Source organism: Myotis myotis, unplaced genomic scaffold (assembly GCF_014108235.1).
Source record: "Myotis myotis isolate mMyoMyo1 unplaced genomic scaffold, mMyoMyo1.p scaffold_m19_p_1, whole genome shotgun sequence".
Classification (NCBI taxonomy): Eukaryota; Metazoa; Chordata; class Mammalia; order Chiroptera; family Vespertilionidae; genus Myotis; species Myotis myotis.
The window spans coordinates 51,047,613-51,060,838 of NW_023416313.1; the positions used below are offsets into that span (position 1 = coordinate 51,047,613).

Below are 13,226 nucleotides of genomic sequence, written 5' to 3' on the forward strand. Positions count from 1 at the left end.
ATATGTCCTGTCACTTTTCATGTAGGTATAAATCTTGGTGGGAGAGAGAATCACCTTCCTCAAACTCCCAGACCTGCTGTTTTTTCTTTGAGGGTTAAAAATCACACTTGAATCAACAGTAAATTTTAATGTTATATCATGTTTTTAAATTTTTATTGAGATACTAGAGGCCCGATGCATGAAAATTTGTGCAAGAGTAGGCCTTCCTTCCCCCAGCAGCGGCACCAGCTTCCTCCAGCACTCGGGACCCGGGCTTCCCTCCTCCAGCCACCAGTAGGCACCCGGGCCCCAGGATGCTTCCCTCTTCTGGCTGCCCACAGGCACCTGGGACCCAGACTGGCTTCCTTCCGGCCGCCTGCAGGCACCCAGGACCAGGGCTGGCTTCCCTCCGGCCCTGGCTTCATCAGGAAGGATGTCCGGAAGGTTGTTTGGCTGTTTGGTCTAATTAGCATACTAGCTCTTTATTATATAGGATTATTGATATATAACATATTAGTTTCAGGTGTACAACATAATCAGTTGATATCTGTATATATTGAGAAATGATTACAATAAGTCTAGTTAACATAAGTTACCATATACAGTTGCAAAAGTTATTTTCTTGTGATGCGAACTTTTTCATTGAATTTACTGGGGTGACACTGGTTAATAAAATTACATAGATTTTTAAGTGTGCAATTCTCTAATACATCATTTGTATATTGTATTGTGTGTTCATCACCCCAAGACAAGTCTCCTTCCATCACCATTTATCCCCCCCTTTACCCTCTCCTACCCTCTTTCCCATTGATAATCACCATACTGTTGTCCAGCTGAGTGTTTTGGTGTTTGTTTGTTTGCTCAATCCCCTCAACATTTTTATCCAATTCCCTCCCCTCAGTTGTCAGTCTATTCTTTGTATCTATAAGTCTGTCTCTATTTTGTTTGTTAGTTTATTTTGTTCATTAGATTCCACATATAAGTAAAATCATATTGTACTTGGCTTTCTCTTTTAAAACATTTTTTAAAGAAAAAAGAGTAAGTCTTTCAATTATTGTACAAGCCAAAACAATGTACAGAATTGTCTTATTTCACTTAGCATAATACTCTCCAGGTCCAGCCATGCAGTTTGTAAAGAGTAAGATTTCCTTCTTTTTTATGGCCAAGTAGTATTCCATTGTGTAAATGTACCACAGCTTTTTTATCCACTCACCTACTGATGGACACTTGGACTGCTTCCAAATCTTGGCTACTGTAATTAATGCTGCAATGAATATAGGGGTGCATATATTCTTTCAAATTAGTGTTTTGGGTTTCTTTGAATATACTAGTATTCTTAGAAGTGGAATCAATGGGTCATAAGGCAGTTCCATTTTTAATTTTTTGAAATAACTTCATCCTGCTTTCCACAGAGGCTGCAGCAATTTGCATTCCTACCAACAGGGAACAAGGGTTCTCTTTTCTCTACATCCTTGCCAACACTTGTTGTTTGTTGATTTATTTATTTATTTTTTAAATATATTTTTTATTGATTAAGATATTACATATGTGTCCTTATCCCCACGTTGCCCCTTACCCGCCCCCCCATGGCCTCACCCCCCCCCTTCCCGTTGTCCTTGTCCATTGGTTACGCCTATATGTTTGCATATAAGTCCTTTGGTTGATCTTTCCCCCTTACCCCCACCTTCCCCTACCTTCCCTCCAAGGCCCGACAGTCCAATCAATGCCTCTCCGTCTTTGGATCAGTCCTTGTTCATCAGTTTATGTTGTTCATTATATTCCACAAATGAGTGAGATCATGTGGTATTTCTCCGCTCTCTAGTTCCATCCATGCTGTGGCAAATGGTAAGAGTTCCTTTTTCTTCTTCCTCTTCTTAAAGAATACCTTTCAGCATTTCATATAATGCTGGTTTGGTGGTAATGAACTCCTTTAGCTTTTTCTTATCTGTGAAGCTCTTTATCTGACCTTCTATTCTGAATGATAGCTTTGCTGGATAAAGTAATCTTGGTTGTAGGTTCTTGCTATTCATCAATTTGAATATTTCTTGCCAGTCTCTTCTGGCCTGCATGGTTTCTGTTGAGAAATCAGCTGACAGTCGTATGGGTACTCCCTTGTAGGTAACTGACTTTCTTTCTCTTGCTGTTTTTAAGATTCTCTCTTTGTCTTTTGCTCTTGGCATTTTAATTATGATGTGTCTTGGTGTGGTCCTCTTTGGGTTCCTTTTGTTTGGGGTTCTCTGCGCTTCCTGGACTTGTAAGTCTATTTCTTTCACCAGGTAGGGGAAGTTTTCTGTCATTATTTCTTCAAATAATTTTTCAATATCTTGCCCTCGCTCTTCTTCTGGTACCCCTATAATTCTGATGTTGGTATGCTTGAAGTTGTCCCAGAGGCTCCTTACACTATCTTCATATTTTTGGAATCTTTTTTCTTTTTTCTTTTTCGGTTGGGTATTTTTTGTTTCTTTGTATTTCAAATCTTTGACTTGATTCTTGGGATCCTCTTGTCTGCTGTTGGATCTCTGTATATTATTCTTTATTTCAGTCAGTGTATGCTTAATTTCTAGTTGGTCCTTTTTCATATCCTCTAGGGTCTCACTAGATTTCTTGAGGGTCTCACTAAATTTATCGGCGGTTTCCATAAAATTCTTGAAAAACCTTATAAACGTGGTTTTGAACTCTATATCCAGTCGTTTGCTTTCCTCCATTTCTGTCATTTGTGACCTGTTTCTTTGTCTCCGCATTTTTTATGCTTCCCTGTGTTGGTAGAGTGGTTTTGTGTGCTAGGTGTCCTGTAGGGCCCAGTGGCTCAGCCTCCCCCGTTACCTGAGGTGGACACTCTTGGTGCACCCCCTTGTGGGCTTTGTGCACAGTCTTGTTGTAGTTATGCCTTGATTGTTGTAGGATCACTGGGAGGAATTGACCTCCAGGCCAATTGGGAGTGAGAATCGGCTGTGTCTGCAGTGGGAGAACTTCTGTGCTGAAGACACCCTTCTGGGGCAAGACTTGCTTCAGTGGGGCTTTGGTGTTCACTGAGTCTGCCCCCTGGGTGTGTCCCTTATGGATCTGAGGAGTTGTAATCCGGATGGTCCCCCTCTGACCACTGGGTACACTGGCTCTTGGAGGTTACCCAGCAGGAGCTATGGAGAGAACTGCAGATTCCCCGTCCTTTTTTGGAGTTTGGAGGTGCCCTGATGAGGCCCAGCTGCGAAGCAATGCAAGCTGCTGTGGGGCTTTGGCCTTCTCTTGGAAGTTCTGGGTCTGTGGCCCAGCTGCTGTTTGTTAGTTAATTTTCAGGTTGCAAAGGGCCAGGGCATTCATATGCAAAAGCCTCTGCCGCAGCCTGGGTGGGGCGGGGTCTCAGGGAATCAAAGGGCGGAGTAAGGAACTATGGCGGATTCTCAGCCCTGCCCTAAGGGACCCTGCGCACACGCGTCTCAGTGTCCTGATAATTTAATTGCTGCAAGCACCTCTGAGGGAAAGCCGCCCTCGAGTTCCGAGTTCTGCCAGACAGTCCAGTTTCTCCCCGTATGAGTCCTGGGTCCCCAGAGACTTCCCAGAATCGGAGTTCAGAGCAGTCGGGAGCCTGTGACTCCCTCCCGATTCAAAAAGACAGCCACATCCTCAGGTACCAGCCCCCTTCCGCGCACTCTCGAGCCTCCGTACCTTTGCACTTTACTTCCGCAGCTCCTGACCCTCAATATGCCTTTCTCTTTCCTTCTAGTTGTAGAATTTCCACTCCACCAGCCTTCCTGTAAGTTCTGGATGATGTCTGTTTTGTCTTTTTATTGCGTTTTGAAGTTGTTGTAGGAGGCAGCAATTTCGGTGTTTCCCTATGCCTCTGTCTTAGTTTCTCCAATTTGTTGATTTATTGATGATAGCCATTTTGACAGGTGTAAGACGGTATCTCATTGTGAATTTCTCTAATGATTAATGACATTGAGCGTCTTTTCATATGTCTATTGGCCACCTGTATGTCCTCTTTGGAGAAGTATCTATTTAGGTCTTTGTCCATTTTCTTAATTGGATTATTTGTTTTTATTGGTGTTGAATTTTATACGTTCTTTATAAATTTTAGATCTCAGCCCCTTATCAGATATATCATTAGTGAATATGTTCTCCCATTCAATGTGTTGTCTTTTCATTTAGTTGTGTAAAAACTTTTTAGTTTGATGTAGTCCCACTTGTTTGTTTGTTTGTTTCCCTTGCCCGAGAAGATATATTAGAAAAAAATATTGCTACCAAAAATGTCTTAGATTTTACTGCCTATGTTTTCTTCTAGGATTTTTATGGTTTTTGAGTCTTCCATTTAAGTCTTTAATCTATTTTGTGTATGGTGTAAGAAGGTAGCCTAGTTTATTTTTTTTGCATATATTTGTCTAATTTTCCCAATGCCATTTAGTGAATAGACTATCTTTACTCCATTATATGTTTTTTCCTCCTTTGTCAAATATTAATTAGCCATAAAGGCCTTGGTTTATTTCTGGGCTCTCTATTCTGTTCCATTGAACTGTATGTGTGTTTTTTATGGTTGTACCATGCTGTTTTGATTACTGTGGTTTTGATATCAGATAGAGTGATTCTTCCAACTTTGTTCTTTCTCAAGATTGCTGTGATATTTAGGGTCTTTTTTTTGGTTTCTTATAAATTTTTGAAATATTTGTTCTAGTTCTATGAAATACACCATTGGTCTCTTGATAGGAGTTGTCCTGAATCTATAGATTGCTTTGGGTTGTGTGGACATTTTAATGATATTAATTCTTCCTATCCATGAACACAGTATATGCTTCCGCTTATTTGTATCTCCTTCATTTTCTTTCTTCAGTGTTTCATAATTTTATGAGTATAGGTTTTTTACATTATTTTCTTTGATGCCATTGTGAATGGGGTTGCTTTCTTAGTTTTTCTTTTTGATAGTTAATTGTTGTTGTATAGAAATGCAACTGATTTATTTTGCATCCTGCTACTTTACTGAATTCATTGATCAGTTCTAGTAATTCTTTGGTGGAATCTTTAGGATTCTCATAATCTGCAAATAATGACAGTTTTACTTCTTCTTTTACAGTTAGATGCCTTTTATTTCTTCTTCTTATCTGATTGCTGTGGCTAGGTCTTCCAGTACTATATTGAATAAGAGTGATGAAAGCAGATATTCCTGTCTTGTTCCTGATCTTATAGGAGATGCTTGTAGCTTTTGCCCATTGAGTATGGCTGTGGGTTTGTCATAAATGGCCTTTATTATGTTGAGTCATGTTACTTCTATTCCCACCTTGCTGAGAGTTTTTGTCATAAATGGATGCTGTATTTTTTTTAAAATGCCATTTCTGCATCTATTGATATGATTATGTGGTTTTTATCCTCCATTTTGTTTGTGTGATGTCTCATGCTTAACTTTTAAGACCTACTCTCTTAGCAACTTTCACATATGCAATACAGTATTATTTACTACTAGAGGCCCAGTGCACGAAATCGTGCATGGGTGGGGTCTAGGCGGCCCCCCCAAATCGGGACAATTGGGGTAGGCTGGCCAGGGGGAGAAGCCGCGGACTGTTGGCCGGCCGCCCCACCCCCTGGACGAACTCCCAGTCAAACTCCTGGTCGAGGGGACAATTCGCATATTAGCCTTTTATTATATAGGATAGTCACCATGTTGTACGTTACATCCTCAGGGCTTATTTATCTTATAACTGGAAGTTTGTACCTTTTGACCACCTTCACTCATTTCACCCACCTCCCATCCCTTACCTCTGGCAACCACTAATCTGTTCATTTTTAAGGGTCTACATATATAGTAAGTGAAATCATATGGTGTGTCTTCAAGGTCCATTGTGTTGTCTGTCACAAATGGCAAGATTTCATTCTTTTTTATGGCTGAATAACATTCCATCACATATATTATGATGTTTTCTTTATCCACTTATCCATTAATGGACACTTAGGTTGTTTCCATGCCTTGCCAATTATAAATAATGCTGCAGTAAACACGGGGATGCAGATATCTTTTCAAATTAGTGTTTTCGTTTTTTGTATTTTTTCTTTAGATAAATACCCAGAATTGGGATTGCTGAGTCATATCATAATTCTATTTTTAATTTTGTGAGGAACCTTCACACTGTTTTTCATGGTGGCTGCAACAATATACATTCTCACAAACAGTGCACAAAGGTTTTCTTTGTCTTACATCCTCACCAACACTTGTTAATTATTGTGCTTTTGATAATAGCCATTCTCACAGGTGTGAGGTAATATCTCATTGTGGTTTTGATTTGCATTTTCCTGATGATTAGTGATGTGAACACTTTTAGGTTAGGTGGCTCAGGAGGTGGCAAAGGAAATAAAGAGAGTTGATCAGAAAAGGAAGGAAGGAAGGAAAGTTTATCCTGCATCCCCGGGAGACCCACGTACCCCCAAGGACAGGGCACATGGATTCACGCCAACAGAGAGGGGGGCACTTTTTTTATACTGCAGTTGGGTGAGGGGCGGGGACATGAGCTGAGGTATTCAGCTGAGGAAGTTCCCACTGCTGGGGTTTAGCAAGGTATTCAGGAAGGAGTCAGTATCTGTGTCTGGCATGCTGATCTGTTAGAAATGCCAGGGAGAGTCCATTATCTCATCACAAGTCTGCCTGTATCCGATCCTGGGCTCTCTCCGACCTAACAAACACCTTCTCATGTACCTGTTTGTCCTATGTATGTCTTCTTTGGAAAAATACAGATCAGATTCCTATTGACCGTTACTAAGTTCAGAAGAAAGTGAAGAAAGAAACCAGTTTCTTATAACCAACCATTCTGAAAACATAGCACACATTTAAAATAATCCATAGTAAATAAAGTTAAAAAATAAATAAAAATAAAGTAATCAACAGTGCAGTTTTCTCAATTGCCACTACAAATAAACACATGAATGAGCTGGTGGGGCAGGCAATCCTCCTGGCTTTTAGAGAAGCGAGGGTGTGTTAAGTTATGGGGAAGTAGAAATATGAATCAAGGATCAGGCAATTCTGCTTTCATTTCCCTCAGGTGATCAGTATTCACTTGGCTGTCAGGTAATCCAGGGAAATAAATCTTAAGGTCACTGTTTTGTTCACAAAGGTGTCTTCCATTTATTGTGTTGTGCATAACAGCCAGGTAAAAATGGGTCTGCTTACTTCCAAACAAATGCCATTTAAGATGTTTGTATGGACATTTTCTGTCCTGTTCAAAAGTTATTTTCTAAGGAGACATGGACATGTCCTTTCTAAAAGAGATTTCTTTTTTTTAATATATTTTTTATTGATTAAGATATTACATATGTGTCCTTGTCCCCACGTTACCCTCTACCCCCCCACCCCCCCCCCCCGCTCATGCCCTCACCCCCCCGTTGTCCATGTCCATCGATTAGGCCTATATGCTTGCATATAAGTCCTTTGGTTGATCTTTCCCCCTTACCCCCACCCTCCCCTACCTTCCCTCCAAGTCCCGACAGTCCAATCAATGCCTCTCCGTCTCTGGATCAGTCCTTGTTCATCAGTTTATGTTGTTCATTATATTCCACAAATGAGTGAGATCATGTGGTATTTCTCCGCTCTCCAGTTCCATCCATGCTGTGGCAAATGGTAAGAGTTCCTTTTTCTTCTTCCTCTTCTTAAAGAATACCTTTCAGCATTTCATATAATGCTGGTTTGGTGGTGATGAACTCCTTTAGCTTTTTCTTATCCGTGAAGCTCTTTATCTGACCTTCTATTCTGAATGATAGCTTTGCTGGATAAAGTAATCTTGGTTGCAGGTTCTTGCTATTCATCACTTTGAATATTTCTTGCCACTCTCTTCTGGCCTGCATGGTTTCTGTTGAGAAATCAGCTGACAGTCATATGGGTACTCCCTTGTAGGTACTGACTGTCTTTCTCTTGCTGCTTTTAAGATTCTCTCTTTATCTTTTGCTCTTGGCATTTTAATTATGATGTGTCTTGGTGTGGTCCTCTTTGGATTCCTTTTGTTTGGGGTTCTCTGCACTTCCTGGACTTGTAAGTCCATTTCTTTCACCAGGTAGGGGAAGTTTTCTGTCATTATTTCTTCAAAAAGGTTTTCAATATCTTGCCCTCTCTCTCCTTCTGGTACCCCTATAATTCTGATGTTGGTACGCTTGAAGTTGTCCCAGAGGCTCCTTACACTATCTTCATATTTTTGGAATCTCTTTTCTTTTTTCTTTTTCGGTTGGGTATTTTTTGTTTCTTTGTATTTCAAATCTTTGACTTGATTCTTGGGATCCTCTTGTCTGCTGTTGGATCTCTGTAAATTATTCTTTATTTCAGTCAGTGTATGCTTAATTTCTAGTTGGTCCTTTTTCATGTCCTCCATGGTCTCACTATACTTATTGAGGGATTCATTAAATTTATCGGCGGTTTCCATAAAATTCTTGAAAAACCTTATAAACGTGGCCTTGAACTCTATATCCAATCATTTGCTTTCCTCCATTTCTGCCTTTTGTGACCTGTTTCTTTGTCTCTGCATTTTGGCAGCTTCCCTGTGTTGATAGAGTGGCCCTGCGCGCCAGGTGTCCTGTAGGGCCCAGTAGCTCAGCCTCCCCAGTTACCTGGGGTGGACACTCTTGGTGCACTCTTGGTGCCTTGGTTGTTGTAGAATCACTGGGAGGAATTGACCTCCAGGCCAATTGGCTGTGAGAATCAGCTGTGTCTAAAGTGGGAGAACTTCTGTGCTGAAGACACCCTTCTGGGGCAAGACTTGCTTCAGTGGGGCTTTGGTGCTCACTGAGTCTGCTCCCTGAGTGTGTCCCTTATGGATCTGAGGAGTTGCAGTCTGGATGGTCCCCCTCTGACCACTGGGTACAGTGGCTCCTGGATCTAAGGAGGTGCTAATTCAGCCTCTGCCTGAGGCCACACAGCAGGAGCCACGAAGAGGCTCAGCTGTGAAGCAATGCAAGCTGCTGCGGGGCCTTGGGCCTTCTCTTGGAAGTTCCGGGTCTGCCTGGCTCGGCTGCAGTTAGGTACATTCACATGCAAAAGCCTCTGCCGCAGCCTGGGTGGGGCGGGGTCTCAGGGAATCAAAGGGCAGATCAAGGAGCTATGGCTGATTCTCTGCCCGGAGTCTCGGGTCTCAGTGACCCGCTAATTGCTGCAAGCACCTCTGAGGGAAAGCTGCCTTCAAGTTCGCCCGCTGCCGGACAGACCAGCTTCTCCCCGTATGGGTCCTGGGTCCCCAGAGACTTCCCGGAACCGGAGTTCAGAGCAGTCGGGAGCTTGTGATTCAAAAAGACAGCCGCGTCCTCAGGTGCCACCCCCTTTCCTCGCGCGCGCGAGCCGCCGTACCTCTGCACTTCACCTCCGCAGCGCCTCTGGCTCTCAGCGTGCTTTTCTTTCCTTCTAGTTGTAGAATTTACACTCAGCCAGCCTTTCTGTTGTTCTGGATGATGTTTGCTCCGTCCTTTGCGGTAATTTTCAATTGTTGTGTGACGCGACAATTTCCCGGTGTTTACCTATGCCGCCATCTTAGTTTCTCTTCGAGATTTCTTGAAAAAAAAATCTTTCCCTGGAACATTGGAAGAATGAATTTAATTAAAAAATAATCCCATAAGTAAAAGCCTTTACCAACATCATATAAGGGTACAAGTTTTGTATTATTTTTCTTTCCACTAACATTTATCAATATCTCATTGTTGTGAAACTTGCTTCTTAGAATGAACTTGTTGTTATGGCCCTTTACCCTTTTTGTTATCCCCTAGAAAAGGTTTTGTTAGAATAGCTCACAGTATCTTGCTTACTCACTTTTCCCATTTGTCAGCATCTCTTCAAAGTGCTATGGTAATCTAAAAAACTCTGGCTACACATTTATGGAAATAGCCTGAAGGTGACCAGCCTACAGCAGATTTATGTGTGTGTACCTTTCTAGTTTCGGATGGAGAACACACGAGTCCAGAGATGGCTCTCACCATTCACTTACTTCACTCTGATCGGCACCCCCCAGTGTTCCAGGTCACAGCTCCAATACTCAAGGTCAGCCCAGGAGGCAGAACTTCCATAGGTAAGAACTGGGAGCTGGAAAGAAGCATGGCTCTCAAAATGGAACCTTACTTTAGCAATCGTTCCTGTTCAAACCTCTTGATGCTTACCAAAAAGTAACAACCTCCTCTTCCAGAAGGTACTTGCTCCTCATCTATATCTTTCCCTCTGCCCATTTCCATGAAAATAGAAACAGCACAGAGAGAAGGCAATAAACCCTTCAGAGGCCAATGCTCAGGGATGGAATACAACACAGAATTTATTGTCCAGCCTCCAGGAGACTGATTTGTGGCCATCACTAAAATATAAAGTAACAGAGAGCAGAGAGAATAGGGGGGAGCCTTTTCAATGACTTCCTTCATTTCCTATTTAGAAAGTAAAGAGTAACGGGAGAAATGACAGATCACAGTAACCTTGTGAAGCTGTGAAGAGTTAGTGTTGGCCCAGTTCTTTTGTATGTGATTTATCTATTACTATACTCACTCTTTAGAAGTGTATTCTTTTGCCAAGAACATCCTAAGTGCAGATTCTTATTCAGTTTCTACATGTGGGTATTGGCCTAAAATTAATTATCATCCAACTTACAAACAACTGTCACTTTCACCCTACTTCTCACTCCACTGAGGGCAGGAGCAACTATTGTTAAAATAACTTGGCTCTTATGTAGATTCAGAGAAAGAAGAAGAGAAACAATTTAAAACAAAGTTAGTTTCTGGGAGTATTTTTTGGAAGAAAACCTACCCGAGCTAGTCAGGTAAACCTGACCTTTATGTGGACTTCCATACCTTCATTTGTGTGGAAATAAAAATGGTGTCTGCATTCAGAACTACCTACTTATAAGTTAACTTGTGGAAGAATCTACTTGTAATTTGGGAATTGACTGTATTATCAGTTTTCACTCCTTTGTGGTTGATGGGGGTTAAACAGTGCTTTCTTATAACTATCAGATTACCCACAACATGGCTTCCAGCCTGGCCTGTGGCTTCAGTGTACACAGAGAATACAGTTTTTAATGTACACACCTTCTCACCAGGCTTTATTCTCCTGACCGCAGGGCTGCAGGTGGTAATAAGAGACACTGAGACAGCGCCTGAAGAACTCCTCTTTGAGCTTCGGAAACCGCCCGAGCACGGCGTACTCCTTAAGGACACAGCTGAGTTCCTAGGGCCCATGGCCCCAGGTAGCTGCTCACTCTGTCATCGAAGGATTTCTTGCTCTGCAGTCAGTTTTATGTGTCTCAGACAATAAGTCAGCAGTTTTGTGGGACAAACTATGGGGAGATAACTTAGAAAGGGGGAAAATTAGTGTTTAGTTCATCAGCTGAAATATTTGGGACTTCTCTGTGCCACCTCCCATGCCCAAAACTATGAAGATGTTTCCTCAAATTGTAGGTGCAATTGGTTGATTTTTGAAACCTGGAGTAAATGCATTCAGAACAACCTCATAGGAGTTGTCAGCTGCCACTCTCTGATAGGTTGTTCATGGGCATGAATTTGTTTCCTTACTATGATATGTAAATCTTCACAGTATTTATAGCACTGCGATTCCGATAGTGTCAACTACGTGTATCTTCATAAAAAAAAGGGAACACATTTTTAAAATAGTATTTATGCCGTATAACAGTGTGGTGATGTGACCAGCTTTCCAAAATAATATTTACTGCACTTTCTCCAGCTATAAAAAATAACACATATTGTTTAGAAAGTATAGAAAAGCACAAAGAATATAACTAAATCTAATTTTTAATAGTCATCCCTTATATATCAAAGTAGATATTACCTTCTTGAAAGTTGTCACCTTGGGATGCTCTGTGCTTATTCTGACAGTCTGTACTTTCTCAAAACCTTCATATAATTCCTAGTTGTCGTGTAAAGATGCATTATTCTGAATATCCCTGCAGAGGTAGGGGGCATGTGTTTGACCTTGAAGGTAGATTGGATTTGTGAGAACAAGCAGTAGGCATTTGGGAGTCACAAAGGCAGATTTTTCACAAATTTACTGAACAAAAAAAAAAGGATATTAGGATAGTAGATCCTAAGGGAACTACTTTAGGAGCATAATAGTCATAGCCCAGTTTCGTGAACATCCTATTTCACCTATATTTGTGTAATTAACATAGAGATCCAAAGATGTTAGTAAAATGTTCTTTTTAATGTATTACAATAAACTTATCAGTTTTATTACTTTTTTAAGCACACCACCACTAGCACCAGTAAATCACCGTAACACAGTGTTGAAAGAGAAGGCTTAGAAGACTAATACAGAGCATGAATAAATTCTTTAGTTTAATTACATCACACCAGTTATGAGAGCCAATAATCTATCAGGAACGGGAGTTGAATATAACACCCAAGAAGACCAGTTCCTTGACTGTGGTCTGTGGGATTGTTGGGACCCCGGACACTAAGTGGCATTTCTGGTAAAAAAGGGATCCTTGACCAAACAGTTTTGAGAAGCTTTCATATTGTACATTATGGATTCTAAAATTCTCATAAATCCTGCAGTTTAAAAGTCAGAGAAAGGCAAGTACCATATTGATTTCACTCATATGTGGAATTTAATGAACAAACTGAACTACCAAGCAAAATAGGGACAAACTTATGGCTAGAGGAATTTGTGGGAGGGGGGTTGAGCAAAAAAGAAAAAGGAGAGATAAATTCATGGACATGGACAACAGCGTGGTGATTGCAGGGGCGGGGGAGTGGAAAAGGGTAAATAGTGATGGGAAAAATAATAAATGAATGGATAAATAGATAAAATAAGAAAAAAAGTTTTTAATTTTAAATTTTGTTTAAATCTATTTTTCCTAAACTAATATGACCTTTTCCACACAGCACATATCAAATCTATCATGAATTAGTGCTCCAGACTAAGTTTCTAACTTCAAGTACATTTTTAAATTTTTAGATATTTTTTAATTAAAAAAAAAAAACAGCTTATACTCTCAATTAAAACAAAGACCTCTTACAGGTTCATTAAGCATAATTTATTTTATTGTTCAAAAAATTTTCCATATCAAGATTAGGTACTAGAAGAACTGTCATAAAGAATAAAGGCTTGTCCTTTATTCTCTAGACCTGAGAGTGATGAATGGATCTTATAGAGGCAGATTTTTTAAAAAAAACACACACAAAACAAACAGTAGAGCTTCCTCCCGTGGAATGAGCCACCTTGTCAAATAGTGAGACTTTCACCTTGAGAAGTGTTGAAGGACAGGCTAAATACCTTTTTCAAGGGTAGTGTAAAGGGAATTCTA

At 40.7% G+C, this 13,226-nt stretch overlaps 1 protein-coding gene across 4 annotated transcripts in view; it reads left to right on the plus strand.

The window, feature by feature from the left end:
• Positions 1-13,226, plus strand: part of FRAS1 (Fraser extracellular matrix complex subunit 1) — a 447,336-nt gene that overhangs the window by 333,219 nt on the left and 100,891 nt on the right. For all 4 annotated transcript variants that reach the window (XR_004972271.1, XM_036337385.1, XM_036337380.1 and 1 more), the window contains 2 exons: positions 9,861-9,992; positions 11,025-11,150. Coding sequence is in view for 3 of the 4 variants with exons in the window: in XM_036337385.1 (XP_036193278.1) it covers positions 9,861-9,992; positions 11,025-11,150 (258 nt within the window). In the remaining variant the exon portion in view is untranslated. The remainder of the gene's footprint in view (positions 1-9,860; positions 9,993-11,024; positions 11,151-13,226) is intronic.